The 19,350-nt window shown below is 44.3% G+C and overlaps 1 protein-coding gene across 1 annotated transcript in view; it reads left to right on the forward strand.

Annotated features, from left to right (window-relative positions):
* LOC128762082 (neurogenic locus notch homolog protein 1-like) overlaps positions 1–19,350 on the forward strand; it is a 36,361-nt gene extending 17,011 nt beyond the window's left edge. The window contains exons 9-34 of the mRNA XM_053869924.1: positions 19–132; positions 3,638–3,751; positions 3,909–4,142; positions 4,217–4,327; positions 5,356–5,548; positions 5,747–5,892; positions 5,967–6,080; positions 6,709–6,828; positions 7,188–7,340; positions 7,429–7,657; positions 7,932–8,133; positions 8,305–8,458; positions 8,578–8,762; positions 9,333–9,465; positions 9,703–9,960; positions 10,092–10,204; positions 10,380–10,951; positions 11,262–11,696; positions 11,778–11,926; positions 13,740–13,953; positions 14,161–14,251; positions 14,385–14,547; positions 15,719–16,017; positions 16,315–16,462; positions 16,532–16,629; positions 16,850–19,350. Coding sequence (XP_053725899.1) covers positions 19–132; positions 3,638–3,751; positions 3,909–4,142; positions 4,217–4,327; positions 5,356–5,548; positions 5,747–5,892; positions 5,967–6,080; positions 6,709–6,828; positions 7,188–7,340; positions 7,429–7,657; positions 7,932–8,133; positions 8,305–8,458; positions 8,578–8,762; positions 9,333–9,465; positions 9,703–9,960; positions 10,092–10,204; positions 10,380–10,951; positions 11,262–11,696; positions 11,778–11,926; positions 13,740–13,953; positions 14,161–14,251; positions 14,385–14,547; positions 15,719–16,017; positions 16,315–16,462; positions 16,532–16,629; positions 16,850–18,160 — 6,053 coding nt within the window. The 3' untranslated portion in view covers positions 18,161–19,350. The remainder of the gene's footprint in view (positions 1–18; positions 133–3,637; positions 3,752–3,908; positions 4,143–4,216; positions 4,328–5,355; positions 5,549–5,746; positions 5,893–5,966; positions 6,081–6,708; positions 6,829–7,187; positions 7,341–7,428; positions 7,658–7,931; positions 8,134–8,304; positions 8,459–8,577; positions 8,763–9,332; positions 9,466–9,702; positions 9,961–10,091; positions 10,205–10,379; positions 10,952–11,261; positions 11,697–11,777; positions 11,927–13,739; positions 13,954–14,160; positions 14,252–14,384; positions 14,548–15,718; positions 16,018–16,314; positions 16,463–16,531; positions 16,630–16,849) is intronic.

The following is a 19,350-nucleotide window of genomic DNA, read 5'->3' on the forward strand; positions in this document are numbered from 1 at the left end:
CTTTTGCTAATTGGCCAGGCTACGAGGGAGAGTTCTGCGAGATCGATACCGACGAATGCGCCAGCAACCCCTGTCTGAACAACGGCAAGTGTATCGACAAGATCAACGCCTACCATTGCCAGTGCCCCACAGGTGAGGCTGCCAAAGAGAAACTGGGGAGGGAATGGGGTGGAGAGATCGGCGGGTGATGGAGGGCAGGGAGACTCAATCTTTTATCTACTTTTCCACCCAGTACAACACAAACACTCGCACACAAACACCTTTCTGGTCCCGCATTAATCCCAGCCCTGAGGCCGACTTACACCTCCCTGAGTAGAACAGAAGAAATTTAACTAACCAGAAAAAGAGGAAAAGAATTGAGATCTATAAAGAAGTGCTTGAGGAACTTTTGCAAACTCTGATGTGTGAAGAGCTAATAACGTGATATTTGATGTGGTGGTATGTTCATGTTGTCCAGGTTCTTGTGAAACAGATTTCTTTCTTACTTTGTCTTATCTGTACTTCAAATACCAGCAAAAGGTCAATTTCATTATGGTACATGTGTCAATCTTAAAGCCCGGGGACCAATTCTGGCCCGTCCAAGTCATTTATGTGGCCCACAACGTCTTGAAACGCAGAAAGTTGACCCTAAATTGAATTGATTTAATGTGTGCTCCAAAGTATTCACGTGTTGACATTCAATGGGCAGTTTTCTTGAAAGTAGAGAAAAGGACTATGACATCGTATTGAGCTCTTATTTCCTGTCTGAGTGCTCATAATTGACAGTTGCTGTGACACAGACTGTTTACATTTTGGCCCCTTGGTTGAATGAGCTTTGACACCCTTATGTTTCACCTTTGTACTAGTTAAGTTGCCACAACGCCTTTAATTTGTTAATGACATTCCACGTGTCACAAGTCTGCAAAGTTTGTAATCATCTAGGGCTACATGAGTGTTCAATTTACATGAGAGCTGCAACAACTTGTCGACATGTATTTTCGACTATGAAACGAGTCGCTGACTGGTTCAATAGTCAACTAGTCATGATGTCATCATTTTCTTCGAATAATCAAGGGGACTGGAACCATTTGAAGAACTCATCAAAGGACACATACTGTACCTTCCATACCACATTTTGAGTGTTTACTGCAATATTCATTTTTTAAATATTTGCAACACTACAATCATGGTGGCATGTTCGTCAACCTGCGCACAACGTACGCCAACCAGGCCACTAACTGATGACTATCAAACGTATTGTTAGTTGCAACCCTAGTGTACATTTAGCTACAGGGGGTGGGGTGTAATGGTAGACCTAAACTTTGGTGCAGTACTGTTCTCAGTTTTGAAGCTTCTGTTTGGTAAGTTTTCACTATAGCAAGGGAAACAAATCCAATTATTTTTGAAATTATTGGAATTGAAATTATTATTACCTCATAGCTGCAGTATCAACAGGTTTCTTTCCAAATAGCATTTTAAGTTCCAAATTGTAAAAACATTAAACAAATATCATGAACATAATATAAAATATAATGTTGCAACCTTCAATCCAAACTTTCATTTAACCGATATTTGAACATACAATGAAAACGTGAACACCGCTGCCTCCTCACTCACTATTATATGTTTGTTGTGTGGGCATCAGAGCTCCTGTCTTGCAGCGAAGAGGGATCTTCCTGCTCCAGTTGCTGATTAATTGTGGTTGCCATGCCGCTTGTGGGCTTCTGTCTGCTTCCGCTTTGTGGAACGTTTGGGAACATGCATTAAAGCGCTTAACTTGGATTGGTTCGGGGGCCGACAAGACTGAAGGCCTTGTGCTGAAATGATCTTGTCCGTCTATGTGTACCCTGACACCCCTATTAGTTGCATTGGTAAATTAGCTTTATATTTAACATAATGTATTATTTCCGTATGAACTAATCAAACCAGTACCAGTTAGAAATGGAAAAAAAACACAGCCTCCGTTAGGATTTAATGTAATTGATGTTTGTGTGAAGGCGTGCAGCAGTGAATTCCTTGCTGAAAAGAAAATTATAAAAGGAAGGCTCTTTAAATTCCCTGGTGTGATTTTTGTTTTGCATTCTTTCAGAAAGATCACTGAGGTGAAAATGATTTTTTTTCTTTCCACTCCTTTTATTTTCATGGAGGAAAATAGCAAAAGCTTCGATTCAAGGGCGGATCAAAGGCAGCACGGGGGGAGAGCTTCAACTCCTCCTGTTGAGAGAAGGAGAAAAGAGAGGGGAAGAAAGAGTGAGACCCCAACAAGAATTAATAGCGAGAGGGTACACCAGTGAACAGAAGAGCTTAAGCAGTTTGTGACAGTGAGAGAAGGTTATATGAGGAAGCGGCGCAAAGTGGCGGCAGTGAAAGTGTTTTCCTGGGTTGAGGCGGGTGTGGTGGTGGGTTTGGGGGCCCACGGACCGTTACTGAAGCCGGAAAGGAGGGGGGGAAGGAATTGGGGGGCTCTTCACCAATCTGCTTGAGATGTAAATTTGTCCCCATAGTGAGCCGAGCCTGAGGGGAGGGTCCCCTCTTTTTATTTCTGTACATGCAATAGCCATGGAAACCCTACTGAGAGCTATTGAAACGTCTCATTCCAGCAGTCTGGGGATAAAATCCCGCCTTGGCTGTCTATGTGCATCTAGTGTACTGTTTGTGCTTTATCAGTTGTATATCTATACATATTTGTGCCTTTGGGTGAAACCCTGTATTTTTTATTCTGATTTCAGACACAATTGTTATTGAAGTACTTGTATTGTGCTATACTTTTTATTTTTTGCATTTATTTTAACATTTATTTCCGTTTCCCGAGCTTTGGGAGACTCTTTCTATGATGTATTCGCTACAACTTGAAATGAGATTGTTTATCACATTAAAGTGATTTGTGACTGTTGTAAGTTACTTGTTTTCATGAGGTCAGATAGGCACAAGGAGAAACATTAAGGAGGAGAGACCCGCTGTATAAATACTTCCTCCCTGAATTAGTTGATACTCCAGGCACCTACGTGTTCTTGAATGAGCAAGAAGGGACACACTTTGCTTCTTCAGAAAATGTCCTCCTTGCCTTTGGATTGTTCAGAAGGAGTGGACAGCAAAACATCTGAGATGAAATAACTCCAGAGGAATGAAAAAGGAAAGCCGGCTGGTTGATTTTGAATGACAAGGAGCTTGAATGGTGCTGGGTCAAAGGTCATGGTGACTCTTTTTAGAAGCTGGCTGGGCGTGGGTGGGGGTCATACGAGATGGGGCGAAGGCAGGACAGGAGAATGCATATTGTGATGGAAAAGTTTTGGGGGACAAAAGAAGCAACAGCCTCCGTTTGGCGTTGTGTTGAGCAGACAGGCCCCTCTTTGTCTCTCAACTCTTGGTCCGGAGGCCTCGAAACTTTCATTCTTCCCTCATTTCGCCAATCCCCCCCAACTCACACTTCAAGCAAATTGGTTCCCTCACTCTCTCATACCCACTTGGAGACACACTGAAAAGAAGCGAGAGGGAAAATGGAGAGGTTGAAGTTTGACGCAGTTGCTAATTAATGCAGATTTTTTTTTTGGCATAATCAACTTTATTAAAGAGGCCGAGGACACCAGCCACTTCAGTATACACTCTCTCATGAATACTTGCGCATAATAAAACTTAATTTTTTTCTGTTTTTCTGAAGGCTTTACAGGCACTTACTGTCAAATTGACAACGATGAGTGTGCAAGTACGCCCTGCAAGAACGGCGGCAGATGCATTGACGGACGAAACAAGTACACCTGCGAGTGTACTGAAGGTAAACACATGCATTCATCTAGTTGATGGAGGGCATAACTGAAATACACTTGAATTTTTTTTCAATGCCTTTAATGTAATGTAAAAAACAAAACAACAAGATTTGTGCATATTTGCATATTACAGTACGATGTTTTAGCAACTTCTGCTTTTTCCAGGATACTCTGGTAGACACTGCGAGACTGACATCAACGAGTGCTACTCTGACCCGTGTCATTACGGCACCTGCATCGATGGCTTAGCCTCCTTCAGCTGCCACTGCAAACCTGGTTACGCTGGTCGTCTGTGTGAGACCAACATCAACGAGTGTCTGAGCCAGCCGTGCAAGAATGGGGGCATCTGCCAGGACAGAGAGAACTCATACCTATGCATCTGCCCTAAAGGCACAACTGGTAATGAAATATGTAACAACAAATGAAAAAATATGTGCTAGTACTGATTGTTATTTCTTTTTGGCTTGTTCCAGGAATCAACTGTGAAATAAACATTGATGACTGTATTAGTAATCCCTGCGATTACGGGACTTGCATTGACAAGATCAATGGATACGAATGCACCTGTGAGCCAGGGTACAGTGGTAAGACACGCTTGTGTAGTTCTTTTTCAAATATTTTTTGTTTGCACCACATGTCCTTTCACTTAAAATGAAAACAGTCAGGAAAAATAGCATTTTCTGTAAGAATATTGTCAAAATCCTGATCAGAATGATCTGGCGAATTTATTATAATTCAATTTACCCAGGTGTTTTCTTCAATTGAATTAGATCCCCTCTTGTCATTCTCAACACCATTTCAGTGTGAAAAAAGCTATTTAGATTTTGCCATTTATGTTGGGGCACTGGCTTTATGTCCACCAGTAATTGACCTTAGTGCCCTTCATTCAGTTTACTGTATGAAATCAAAGAAAACACCTCAAATTTCTAGAACTGATTTAAGTTCATTACACTGAAAGGCTGATTTTAATGTGATTTTCAAACATTGAAAATGTAACATTACATCTAGTGTAATTAAAATTGGATTTTTAAAAGTCCTTTTTGCCAATTCTGAAATCTAATAAATGAACAAATCTTGTTTACCTTATAACATGTCACCATATAGATCCTATAGAAAAGGCGAATAAACATCATCTTAAGATAGGTGACAGATGGTGAGCGTGCTCTTCTAAGGCCGGTGTCACTTTCCAGCTCCACCCAGTCCCCAACCTGCTGCTGTTAGGACACGCAAACTGCCCTCCTACACAAAGAACACACTCACATACACACAGTGGCGTACAGTGTCAGCAGGGATCTGAACTGGAGAAAAGATCCTCTGAAAGATTCCTGAAAGTTGAGCTTTTAAAAGCTTGGAAGTCGGCCACTGCTTTAAAGCTAAATGGGTTTCCTTTATGTCGTGCGTGGCTCTTTCTGAATAGAGTCCGTGCTTCAAGTGGCCGACAAAGGCCGACTTTAAACCCACTAATGTCTCTGGAAATGGATACATTGACAACATGGAGATATGGAGTACATGGAGCCTTTGTACTTTCGTCTTTCGTCTGTTTTTTTAGAATGATCAAACACCGTTTCAGATATTGGAAGTTCCTATCGATGAAGCCATGTTTTACTTTTAGGTGCCATGTGTAACATCAACATCGATGAGTGTGCCATCAACCCGTGCCATAATGGCGGCACCTGCATTGATGGCATCAACACCTTCACCTGCATCTGCCCGGACGGCTATCATGACGCCACCTGCTTCTCTCAGATCAACGAGTGTCTCAGCAACCCGTGTATTCACGGCCACTGTGAGGATAAGATCAATGGGTGAGAAGAACAAAAAAATACTTGCTTATTTTAATTTGAAAGGATGAGACTGGGCTCTTAAACTGAAACTGTATTAAGAAATATTGTTTTTGTTCAGTACAGTATTGACTAAAACTAATCTTTTACAATCTGGGATGTTCCCCATTTACTGCATTTGTTGCACATTAAAATTAGTAATGAAGCTTTTTTCCGTCTTAGGTATAAATGTCTCTGTGACTCCGGCTGGAACGGCAAAAACTGTGACATCAACATCAATGAGTGCGAGTCCAACCCCTGCATGAATGGCGGCACCTGTAAGGACATGACCAGTGCCTATGTCTGCACCTGTCGTCAGGGATTCAGTGGTCAGTAACTGATTCAGCTGGCTGGAGAAATACTGCCCACGTTGTGTGTGGCTGAGTGTCACCTGTCGTTGTAGGGCCGAACTGCCAGACCAACATCAACGAGTGTGCCTCCAATCCGTGCCTCAACCAGGGGACGTGTATTGATGACGTCGCCGGTTACAAATGCAACTGCATCCTGCCTTACACTGGTATGAAAATATTGTTGAGAATATTTGATACGCCCCAGTTTTTGCCCGGTCCAGTGCAAGAAACCTACTTGAGGAGGGCAGTTTCCATGGCCTGTCATCTCTTGTATTGTTGTGCTAACAGGAAAAATAGAACAATAAAGACTTCCCATTAGCTCAAAACCAAGAACCTGAACCACGTATAAGTTTCTTTCAGCTCAATATTAACATTGTATTTTGTAAATTTGATGGAGTTTATAATGATCTGACATCGTACCTTTTTGGGGGAAACTTCACAAAAGTTGAAGTGAGAACGGGTCCCCTCTGGTGCCGGGGTGGGAACGGGCTGCTTGACACATTTCCTGTTTCCCTGCTTCCTGTCTCACAGAAAAGCAAATGTGCTCACAATGGCCGGAAACTGGAGTCGGCTTCCTGTTGGAGACGTGTGTTGTGGAAACAGATAGGGAAAAGTCTCGACAGGCCTCTGACTCTGAGAGACCCTGGCTAAACTCTTCTGATAGCACTGATTGAAAGATGATTCGCCGTCTGTTTACGCTGGTTAATCTCCAAGTTCACGACTCCTGGTGTTTTTCTAGCTGTAGAATTGACAAAAATATTCCCCAATTAAATGGTGTGCTCTTGTGCATTCCAGGAGAAAACTGCGAGAATCTAATGGACCCTTGCAGCTCTAATCCCTGCAAAAATAATGGCATTTGTAAAGAGTCGGAGGACTATCAGAGCTTCTCCTGTGTTTGTCCTGAAGGTTGGCAAGGTAAATATTAAACACTCAAATATGATTTGATTCCATGTTTTAGTTAGAAACTAAACTCTATTTTGAGTGGAGCTCTTTTTATGATACTAGAGAACTTCCATATAAGGTAATAGGTCAAGTAACACATACAATTGAGAGCTCAATAGAGTCACATCTTAAGTAATCTAGAGGTTATTTAGGAAGACGAATAAAATCAAATGTGTGCTGTTGTGGAGGAGTCAAGTATCTTGTATATACATGTTTATATTGACCAGATTATTTTCAAATGTCATCCAGCCTTTCTGTTGGTCTTCTTTTATCATGCGCAAACTTTGACCTGTTATAATCTTTTTTTGCCTTGGATTTTGTTCAAATGTTAGGCCAAACCTGCGAGGTGGACATCAAAGAGTGCGTGAAGAATCCATGTCGCAATGGAGCCACATGTGAAAACACCATGGGAAGTTACCGCTGTGGCTGCAGGCCTGGTTTCACTGGACGCAACTGTGAAAGCAACATCGATGACTGCACACCTAGTGAGTTCTTTTTTTTTTTTTTGCCTTATCACTGTGCCTAAAAAGAGTACTTTGGTTTAACCTTTATTGATGTCTTTCTTTCCCAAAGACCCCTGCAGCAACGGTGGCCTCTGTAAAGATGAGGTCAACGGCTTCCTCTGTACCTGCCCACCTGGTTTCAGAGGTACAAAATGTGAAGAGGACATCAACGAGTGTGAGAGCAACCCCTGCAAAAACGGCGCCAACTGCACCGACTGCGTCAACAGTTACACCTGCACCTGCCCGCAGGGCTTCAGTGGGATCCACTGTGAAATCAACACACCAGACTGCACAGAGAGGTGGGACCCAGACTCAAAAAAAACCCTTCAAACTGACTGATAACTTGTGCGCTACTGCCCCATCTGGTCAACTACTGTGTATTACTGAATTAAACATGACTCACTTCTAGAATTGATTTCTTAAAGACTCATTAAATCAGGTTCTTTGTGCATTATTCACACTTGAGTAAATACTTACTGCAAAAATCATCAAATGACAAAGCCAAACTTAGGGAAATGAGATTCATAGTTCAAGTTAATATGGTGTGCAGATTATTTATTTATTTCTTCGCAGCTCCTGCTTCAATGGCGGCTCCTGCATCGACGGCATCAACACTTTCACGTGTCTGTGTCCACCTGGTTTCACTGGGAGCTATTGTCAGCATGATATTAACGAATGTGACTCCAAACCGTGCCAAAATGGAGGGACCTGCCAGGACAGTTACGGCACCTACAAGTGTACCTGCCCACATGGTTACACTGGGCTCAAATGTCAGGTAAGAGTCAGATTATAAGCTTGTGTCAGTAGAACCAAACCTTTGGTGCTGGAAGTATGTGACTGCGTATCACACATCCCCTGCGTGACAATGAATAGATGCAAGGAAGTTCTTGGAACTCAGAAAAGTGGTCATTAATCCAATACTAACATTGATCTGTCCTTATGTCAGAACCTGGTGCGCTGGTGTGACTCGTCCCCTTGTAAGAATGGGGGAACTTGTTGGCAGACCGGGACAAGCTACAAGTGTGACTGCAGGACGGGCTGGACAGGATTCTACTGCGATGTACCGAGTGTTTCATGTGAGGTTGCCGCTAAACAGAGAGGTACGAGCACAGATGTCACACCTGAAACATGTCAACACCCATGATGTTTGAGGTTTAAAGTCTTACTGTTGACCTCACAATGTTTGTAGCACTCATGCAAATTGTCACGTTCCCCCCAGGAGTGGATGTGGCACATCTGTGTCAGAACTCGGGCCAGTGTCTGAATGCTGGAAACATTCACAAGTGCCACTGTCAGGTCGGTTACACTGGCAGCTACTGTGAGGAGCAAGTGGACGAGTGCACCCCAAACCCCTGCCAAAATGGTGCCACGTGTACCGACTATCTAGGCGGATACAGCTGCCAGGTAACAAACTGACCATGAATTGAGTAACAAAGAAAGATAAATCCAAAGAGAGGAAATAAAAGCATGTGCCACATGCATTAAGAGAGGGTTCTTTTCGATTTATTAGAGGCTTCTTTCTTCCTCTTTGAGAATGGGCATGCTTGTTTCATTGTGAATGAACAGTATTGTCTTTCTATAACTTAGTGGTATAAACAAGCTTTTGGTATGCAAGTCTGGTTTTGGGACGGAGCTGTGCAAAACGTCCACACGGAGATGGCTGAAAATCCAAATGATGTCCATGGATGTTTAACATACTCGTAAACAAATAAGTTAAAAATCCCAACCATAGTTCTTTTCAAATAAAAATAAATAAAGAAAAGGCAGAACTCCATGAGGCATCAAGACTAGACTGTTCTAAAGAAGAGATTTATTTGTAAACACAAGCTTGGTTCCGTTAATCTCCGCTGGATCTGCTGGCCTTGGCAAGCAGAGAAGGCTTGAAAACAGCCAGGTAAACAAAAAACATTGTTTCATGTTCGTCATTGATTCAACTTCTTCCTCCCCCCCGCTCCTCCTTGTCTCCCCCGTCAGTGTATGCCAGGCTACATTGGGAAGAACTGCTCCGATGAGATCAATGAGTGCGTCTCCCAGCCGTGCCAGAATGGGGGCACCTGCATTGACCTGATCAATACCTACAAATGCTCGTGTCCCAGAGGAACCCAAGGTCGGCGGACCCCACGCACACTCCTCCACACTGCTATCCCTCTTCACTGCCTCTTTGTCTCCATGCTTAATTAATTAGGGCTTAACAGCACCCTAGACACATCAAAACCCGCCTCCTCCCATCGTTCCTTCTTCCACTTGTCAAATAGGCCATTGATTTGTCTTAGAAGGAGTGCTTTTTAAGAGTGTGCTTTTGTAATCACAGTTTTTTCATTGAAAAATGATGCTTCTCTGTCAGGTGTTCACTGTGAGATCAACACTGACGACTGCATGCCATTCGCTGACCCAATCACCAAGGAGCCAAAGTGTTTCAACAAAGGAAAGTGTGTGGATCGAGTCGGGGGATATCACTGCATTTGCCCCGCGGGGTATGTGGGCGAGCGCTGTGAGGGGGACGTCAACGAGTGTCTCTCTAACCCCTGCGACCCGCGGGGGACACACAGCTGCATCCAGCTCACCAACAACTACAGCTGCGAGTGTCGCACTGGATTCACTGGTGAGCACCAAGAGTTGCATAACAGCAAGTTTACATTAAAAGCCAATACCTGCCGGGATGCCGGACATCATGCTTAGCTGAGTTTCAGTTGAGGAGCGCTTGTGAACGCAGCTGTTCTGTGCCTCCAACAGGGCAACACTGTGAAACTGTTTTTGATGGCTGCAAAGGAAAACCATGCCGTAATGGAGGAACCTGTGCCGTGGCGACTAACACCCCACACGGCTTCATCTGCAAGTGCCCCAATGTGAGTTTGCATGCACAACAAAGGCACACACTTTGAATTCAATCCACAGGAAGAGAAGGATAAACTGAGATGTTTGATCTGATAGCTGTGTTGTTTAAATCTGCACATTTTCTCAAACCACTAACCCTCATAATGTCTCTCTGCCATATGCACTAAAACGGTCATGTTTTTTTAGGGCTTTGCTGGCTCAATGTGCGAATACGACGCACATGTATGTGGCAGCGTCCACTGCCGTAACGGTGGGACCTGCATTTCCGGCCACAAGACTCCTAAGTGTTTGTGCATTCCCGCGTTCACCGGCTCGGAATGTCAATATCCAACCAACAGCCCGTGCAACTCCAACCCGTGCTACAACGGCGGCACATGTGAAAACACTTCAGAGGAGCCGTACTACCAGTGCGTCTGTCCAGCCAACTTCAACGGGCTGCGCTGCCACATCCTGGACTACAGCTTCAAGGGAGGCTGGGGGGACAACATCACACCTCCGCCTGAGGTAGAGGCGGTCTGTGAGGTGCCACAGTGTGCTGAACGAATGAACAACAAGGTCTGCGATGTGATCTGCAACAATCATGCCTGCGGGTGGGACAATGGCGACTGCTCGCTCAACTTCAACGACCCGTGGAAGCACTGTACCGCCTCTCTGCAGTGCTGGAGGTACTTCAACGACGGGAAGTGTGACTCGCAATGCAACAACGCTGGATGCCTTTACGACGGATTCGACTGCCAGAACCTGGAAAGACAGTGCAAGTGAGTGGTTTGAATTTTAAGAACTGGATGAACTGAACAGGCATGTTCCATAAAGGTCAGAAAACAGTTAATTCATATATTAGTAATATTGTCACACCTGCTTTTTCTAACTCTGATTTTTTAAAACTTTATTATGGAAAGTGCAGTACCTCATATAATCACCTACAAAAGTAGCATGCAAAAACACAAACGTAAGACGGTATCAAGTGCTACTGTGGGCAGAGCATGAGCCAACGTTCAAACAAACGTGAAGCCACGTACTTCCACTTGCCAAACATTCTGACGTCTTACTGTAACCTGTCATCATCAGCCCCCTGTATGACCAGTACTGCAAAGACCACTACGCTGACGGCCACTGTGACCAAGGCTGCAACAATGCTGAGTGTGAATGGGACGGCTTAGACTGCTCCAACAAAATGCCTGAGAAACTTGCAGTCGGCCAACTGGTCTTAGTGGTCCACATCACCCCGGAGCACCTCCTCAACAACTCCTTTGGTTTCCTCCGCGAGCTGAGCCGTGTCCTACGCACCAACGTGGTGTTCAGAAAAGACCTCAAAGGGGAGACAATGGTGTATCCCTACTACGGTAATCAACAGGAGCTCAAAAAGTACAACGTGAAACGCTCTGTGGATTCGTGGACGGAGGCGCCGGGAGAAGTGCTGAATGCAGTGAAAAGAAGCTTATATCATGTAGCTGTAGGAGGCGGACGAACCAAGAGGGAGCTGGATCATTTACAGATCAAAGGGTGAGTACATTTATTTAAGTCCCTAATTCCACAAAATGCCCTCCTCTGACTCCGCAATGTGGAATATTCTTCTCTCCTCAGTTCGATCGTTCACTTGGAGGTGGACAACCGTCAGTGCTTCCAGCAGTCCGCTGAGTGTTTCCAGAATACCAACGATGCCGCTGCCTTCCTCGGCGCCTTGGCTTCCAGCGGCAAGCTGGATGTTCCCTACACCATTGAAGCCGTTTACAGTAAGTCTATCTGGGCTCCTGCTGAGGGAAATGTGGCTGCACTTATGTGCAGATAAAATGAATTAATTATTCCATGACTCTTCAATGAGCGTGAAAAAGAAAAGCACTAGGCAAGTGAGAAAAAGTCAAGCATACACACGAGTGTTGTAGTCGAGACCACCCAACCCGAGACCGAGAACAGAGCATACAGAAACCAAGACAAGACTTTGAGAAGCCAAGTCCAGATTAAAACCAATGGGGAGGGTCAAGACATAGACCAAAATAAATACAAACAAATAGTATGTTCCAATTAAACATTTCAGTTTTGTCTTTTTTTTAATTCTACTGTTTCTTTTGCAGTAGCAAGTAGTAGACTTCGTCTCGCCCCCTCTCATTTGCCTTGACTCTTTCTTGGGATTGGTAGTCTTGATTACAACACCAACACACACCAAAGTAAATGACAGAACTTCCCACTGCTAGGTTTGGATTCAAATCACTGCAAAATTTTGACTCCAGAGCAGAGAATATTTTCCCCAAGATCATCTCAACCTTTGTATAATATCTTGGTTTGTGCTCCTCCCTCAGTGGAAGCATTGAATGATCTGTTAGACTTGTAGCAAGAGCAAACCAATCAAACCTTGTGTGATACTTGTGGTGATTAATTATTGCCTGAAAACTCGTCAAATATAACGTAGGAAAACTTAATGTTTTGATTCTTTCGTCTCTAAAAAAAACAATCATTAGACAAACATTTGTACGTGAACAAATACACCACTATACTTCCATCAAAATACATCAAAACACAGTCGTAGTCATAATATATGTAGTTTTTTTATTCGCTCACAGCCGCAAGTGAGGAGGGAAATGTGTTATATGAGCTGTTGGTTACATATGAACTGACTGTGTGGCCTGTTGTTACCATGACATTTGGCTTGGCTGCGGTGCCTGAGACGCACGTGCTCTCTATTCCACTTCAAGTGGAAATATCCTCCTGCCTGGGTCCTAACCCTAACACCCTTTGATTGTGTATTTGTTATGCAGCGCTGAACAAATGCAATTGTGAATCTCAAGGCCTAAACAATCAATCCTTCCCTCAGAGTCTAAATCCAGTGGCTTCAGGCTCCAAAACGGTTAATTGCTGCAAATCAACTCATCCAGCCCCTCACTCGCCATCTCCCCATGATTCAGACATGTAGACGTCCACCGACGGCACACGCGCACACACATGCGCTGGCTTCATCCCACAGTGCGAGGGGCTGCCGCAACCTTCACCTCTCTGAATGTAATACCAGGACTTAATGCATCTCTGAGGGTTTAGGTTGGTGGAGTTTATCATTTCAAAATCGTTAGTGGAAAAAAAGAGAAGGCGAAAAATTGATCGGGAGTGTGCTAGAAGTTGGGAGTCTTTGTTATCTGGAAAATCCTAATAAATCCTCCGTCTTTACAGCTTAAAGCGCGTGCAGTAATTTGAAGTTCATTAATCCCCCTTCTTTTTTTTCTCTTAAAGAAGAAATGGTAAAGTTGTCTCCTGGTACTCTGGGTTGAAAAGGGAGAGAGGAGGTACTAGTGGTCTTCTTTACCCTCTTTTTCTTTTTTTTTTTTAATCAAGCCCCATCCTCCTTTTTTTTTTTTGATGAAAGGCGGTTAGCAATTCTGATTATTACCGAGTAGCTGGAGCTAGCTTCACGAGCAGTCTGGATTGTCAGTCAGCTCCAGGCGTTTGCAGATGAACCGTGTCTTTTTGGTGTTTGAGCGGCGAGGTACGGACGAGAGCACGACCGGACCGGATTTGGATCTATCTCCCGCTGACCGTATTCTACCTTTTCCCTGCCAGGTGGTCCTGACAACATAAAAGGGCAGGACTTCTATCCGATCTACCTGGTCCTCGGAAGCGTTGGAATACTGGCCTTCATCGGCGTGGGGATGGTGGCCGCCCGTAAACGGCGCCACGAGCATGGACGTCTGTGGCTCCCCGAGGGCTTCAAGACCACAGAGACCAGCAAAAAGAAGCGACGCGAGCCCGTCGGTGAAGATTCGGTCGGATTAAAGTACGTTTCGTTTTGACACGGTTACCCGTTTCACACCATGGAGGTTAAAAAGGGTCAAATTTGGGATCATTAATTCTTTGATGTTGTAAGTTTAGGTGTGCATTAATTGAGTTAAGGAGCAGCGAAGAGGGGGTTGCGGCGCGATCAATGCTTTTCAGCTGTCCCCACCTCAGAAGCGGTTTTAACATCTTTACTGTTTCACCGTAGACCGCTGAAAAACACCTCTGATATTTCACTGATGGATGACGCACCCAACGAATGGGGGGAGGACGATCCCTCGGACACTAAACGTTTTAGGGTAAGAAGAACTAAACTTATTCCATAATAACAGTGTTTTCTTGATCTATATTTTTTGTTAAATATCATTTTTTATGGAATTTAAAAACTTTATTATTTCTCAATCACAATTTTCAACCGATGATCTCCTCTAGTATGACGAGCAGGCTGTCCTAGAGGTGGACGGTCAGACAGACCACCGACAGTGGACCCAGCAGCACCTGGATGCTGCCGATTTGCGCATCCCATCCATCGCACCGACTCCACCCCAGGGCGAGATCGAGAACGACTGCATGGATGTGAACGTTCGTGGTCCGGGTGGGTGTGACAATTTATTTCTCAAAACAGTTTTAACAATTTTATTAGAATTTTGTGAGGAAATTTAACCAAAAATATTCACATAAAAAAATATGCTATTTTATTAATGGATTTCTTTTTTATGATATGGATGATTCCTTTTTAGTGTCATGTCTTTTTAAAATAAAAGTCCTAAAATGTGAAATTATTTTATATTTTATTGAAAGAGATTAAATGAAGCAGAGATGCTGTCAGCTTTATTAATGGATCTCACCAATTTTACAAATAAACTTTCTCACTATACACATGCAATATCTATCTTAAAATGGAATATTTAAAATTTTTTATTTTTTATTTTTTTAATTTCACACATTTTTTTTGTGAACATGTTTTTTTTTTATTTTATTTTATGGATATCAATTTTGTCAGTCTATGAGGTCGCAGAGCATTTCCCATCTGAAATATGCATGCGCACGTGTGGATGCGTGCACGTCTCTGTGTGCACGTCGCAGATCCTGCAGCCTCATGTCCTCAGGGTAACGGCTCGTCTTCAAAGCAGCCGGCTGGAAGCCCGGCGCCTGGGGGAACACACTGATTCCTGATCAGATTAATCATTGGACCAGTAATAGGCACCCTTGCTTCTCCAGCAACACTTTACCAAAAACACTGAATGGATCAAATATAAAAGGCCAATTTGAAATAATTGTGACTCCCAAAAACAATTTTTTTAAAAATCAAAGCATCCCCGGCAAACGTTTGAGAGCAGTTTTTCCCGGCTCCATTGAGGATCGATGCGGTTGAATCGACCAAATCTGCAGGATCTGCAGCTCGCGATCCTTTTGAAGGGGAGAAAACCTTTCCAAGTCGACTGGCTGAGCCGTCTCTCACAGTCAGATATTAATGCCTGGCTGTTGCAGCAGCCGAGCTTTAGAGAGCGCCGGCCTGGATCCCGCCAGCTTCCCTTTTCTTCAGAAGCTTTGCCTGCAATGAGGCCTTGATCTGAATCCATTATCGATGGCTAAAGCTGTGATGATTCAACCCAGGAAGAAGTGTCAGATACGCATCTCATCGTTGGATGCTTTGATTTTATTGACCAGATGCTCTGAAGTGGAAACGCCTAGCTTTTCTCTGTTGCACAGCTGACAATGCAGTTTTTGACAACTTCTTGTCTTTTTTTTTCTTTTTCACCCAGATGGATTTACACCGTTAATGATCGCATCCTGCAGCGGAGGCGGAGTGGAAACAGGGAACAGCGAGGAAGAAGAGGACTCCTCGGCCAATGTGATCAATGACTTTATCTACCAGGGTGCAAACCTACACAATCAGACAGACCGGACCGGCGAGACGGCGCTTCACCTGGCTGCCCGGTACGCTCGCTCTGATGCTGCGAAGAGGTTGCTGGAGGCCAGTGCTGACGCCAACATCCAGGACAACATGGGGAGGACGCCGCTACATGCCGCCGTGGCTGCTGATGCTCAGGGTGTATTCCAGGTGAGTGTTTCTCTCCGTTTCTCTGATGTCCTTATGAAAAAACGTGTGTCAATACTTTCAGCTAAATGTGAGTATGTCAGTTGCTGTAGGATGAGTGGATATACATATATTCAATTAATGTTAAATTACTTACTAACAACTGAAAACTTACTGAGTTACAAGAGAAAAAAAAATCTTTTAATTTCTTGGTTCCGAAGTTTAAATTCATTGATCTTTGTTTCTGATTTTTTTTTGTCATTTTTTAGGACAGATGTGGATGTTTTTGTATTGTATTGAGCAAACTGATTGTCTTCACAGATTCTGATCAGAAACCGGGCCACAGACTTGGACGCTCGCATGCATGATGGCACCACTCCCCTGATCTTAGCTGCCCGGCTCCCCATCGGAGGCATGGTGGAGGAGTTAATAAACTGCCACGCCGACGTCAATGCTATTGATGACTTTGGTACGTTCATTCACGAGCTGTCAAGTTTGTGGGTTAGAATCTCACTCAACTGTCCGTCTGCCGTGGCAGGTAAATCAGCGTTGCACTGGGCTGCAGCCGTTAACAACGTGGAGGCTGCTGTCGTGCTACTGAAGAACGGCGCCAACAAGGACATGCAGAACAACAAGGTACTTTTTTATTTATATATATTGGTGCCTTTTTTTGCCACAAGAAGTCTCGACATGGTCATAACAATAAAGCATGTAAGCCGATAAATAAGTACAAGACAATAACAGATCACTTGTCTTACAGACACAACACTTATGATGCTAGTTTTCCTTAAAAAAAGTTTCAGGTCACTTGCTTGGAACCATATTAGCATGCTGATTCTCTCCTTTTTTTCTGCAGGAGGAAACTCCTCTGTTCCTGGCTGCCCGAGAAGGAAGCTACGAGACGGCCAAGGTTCTGTTGGATCACTTCGCCAACCGAGAAATCACTGACCACATGGACCGGCTGCCCCGGGACATTGCGGATGTCAAAATGCACCATGACATCGTAAGGCTGATGGACGAGTACAACCTGGTACGAAGCCCCCCCATGCACGGGGGATCCCTCGGCACCACGTTGTCGCCCCCCCTGTGCTCGCCCAACGGATACCTCGGGAACATGAAGCAGCAGCACCAGCAGGGTCAAAGTCACGGCAAGAAAGCCCGGAAGGCCCCAGCCAAGGGGATCGGCTGCAAGGATGGCAAAGAGATGAAAGTGAAGAAGAAGAATTCGCAGGACGGGAAGTCGAGCAGTCTTCTGGACAGCTCCGCCGTCATGTCTCCCGTCGACTCGTTGGAGTCGCCGCACGGTTACGTCTCCGACGTGGCCTCGCCGCCGATGATGACATCACCGTTCCAGCAGTCACCGTCTGTCGCTCTCAATCACCTGCAGGGCATGACCGACCCGCACCTCAATCACATGGTGATGCCCAACAAGCAAGAGTTGGCGCGGATGCAGTTCGACCCTCTCCCTCCCCGTCTCACCCATCTACCCGTCCCTGGCTCTGGCAGTCAGGGCGCCATGAACGGCCAGTGCGATTGGCTCTCCAGGATGCACGGCGGCATGAGTCAGCAGAGTCAGTTCAACCCGCTCCGAGGCGGCCAGGGAGGTTTGCACCAGGCCGGGCAGCATGGGATGATGACGTCCCTCCACAACAGCCATCCGGCCAGCCTGTCTCAGATGATGACCTACCAGGGAATCCAGAACAGCCACCTGGGTCCTCAGAGCCACATGATCCAGCAAGCCCAGCAGATGCAGCAGATGCAGAGTCTGCAGCAGCTCCAGCAGCAGCCCAGCATCCAGCTTCCCCACCAGAGCTCAACCACCACCAACAGCCAGAGCTTCATCAGCGGCGACATCAGCTCCCCGGAGCTCCAGCAGGGGACCGCCAACTCCAACATGCCCATTCACACCATCCTCCCACAGGAGACGCAGATCATGCCATCCACTCAATTCCTCACTCCTCCCTCCCAGCACAGTTACTCCGGCACCATGGACAACACCCCAAACCATCAGGTCCAAGTCTCAGACCACCCTTTCCTCACACCCTCCCCCGGGTCCCCTGATCAGTGGTCCATTTCATCGCCTGTGTCCAACATTTCCGACTGGTCCGAGGGAATTTCAAGTCCTCCCACAAGCATGCCGTCTCAGATCGGACATTTACCCAAATAACCACGTTGTACTTTTCTGCCCGTGTGAGCTGCTGAATATATTTTTCTAAAAAAAAAAAAAAAAAAGAAGGCACTCTGGAAAAATAAGCAGATAGATTTTTTTAAATATTTGTTTTTGTACTAACAGCCACACCTGTGTTTCCTTCTTTTTCTTTTATTTATTAATTCTTATTTATACTTTTTTTGCCTGCTCATAGAAATTTGGGAAAATCTGGTGGTGTTGGGTGGAATGCAGACTTAAAGTTCTGCTGTGAAGTCGTGTACACACACTGGGTATTTATACACTCAAGGACTCTCTTTTCTTTTCATTCTTTGTTTATACTTTGCTATTGTTTTGTACATTTTTATCTCAGTGATTATGCTTTCATAGGGCACATTATAAGTGTTGGGAAGAAAAAGTTTTTTTTTCTACACATGTTGTGCGTGAAGATTTTTTTTAATCCCCTTCCTTTTTTTATTTCGGCATCATTCGATTTGATTGCAGTCACATGAGAAGACAAAAATGTGATGTGTTGTACAGTTAAAGGCCATCTTGGAGATTGGCGGTTACGGCAGGTTTGGAATCCTGTGACGTTCACACACTGGCCTCTTGGTCACTATATATGTTGTTGCTCTGAGGGAAAAGGAAACTCTAGTTCCCCCCTCCCTCCTATTAGTTTGAGCCTATGGCTGTTTCCTCTTTGTGTAAATATGTTTTAAATCTCCCTTGTAAGCAAGATTTTGTTTAAGAAATCTGTTGTCTTAAGCATGCAATAATGAGGAGGCTTGCCGAAGCCAACCCCCTCAGAAAATGTCAAGCAGGACAAAATATATATTTTATATTGTATTGTCCCATATGCATAAGTAAATTGATCTTTATTAAAATATATATTGTTAAACGTTTTCTTATTAAAATTTAAGAGGTATGGATAATTTCAAAATTCAGAGGTATTAACTCTTCTGTTCATCATTCAAATCCTGCAACAGTTTCTATTTGTTATCAAGTATATTTGGTGATTTTGATCAGCCGGTGGAAGAGATCATTGTTTATGCTCCCCACTGTGATTTGCAAATACATGCTAGGATCCGGTTCAATTGATACCTGCAGTATGTTTTTATTCTCCAATGAAATGTTTTAGCAAAAATGTATTTTCCTGTTCAAACTGTAAGATATGTTTCTGGACAAAATAAAGGGCAAATATGTGTTCTGAA

Source organism: Synchiropus splendidus, chromosome 7, assembly GCF_027744825.2.
Source record: "Synchiropus splendidus isolate RoL2022-P1 chromosome 7, RoL_Sspl_1.0, whole genome shotgun sequence".
NCBI lineage: Eukaryota > Metazoa > Chordata > Actinopteri > Syngnathiformes > Callionymidae > Synchiropus > Synchiropus splendidus.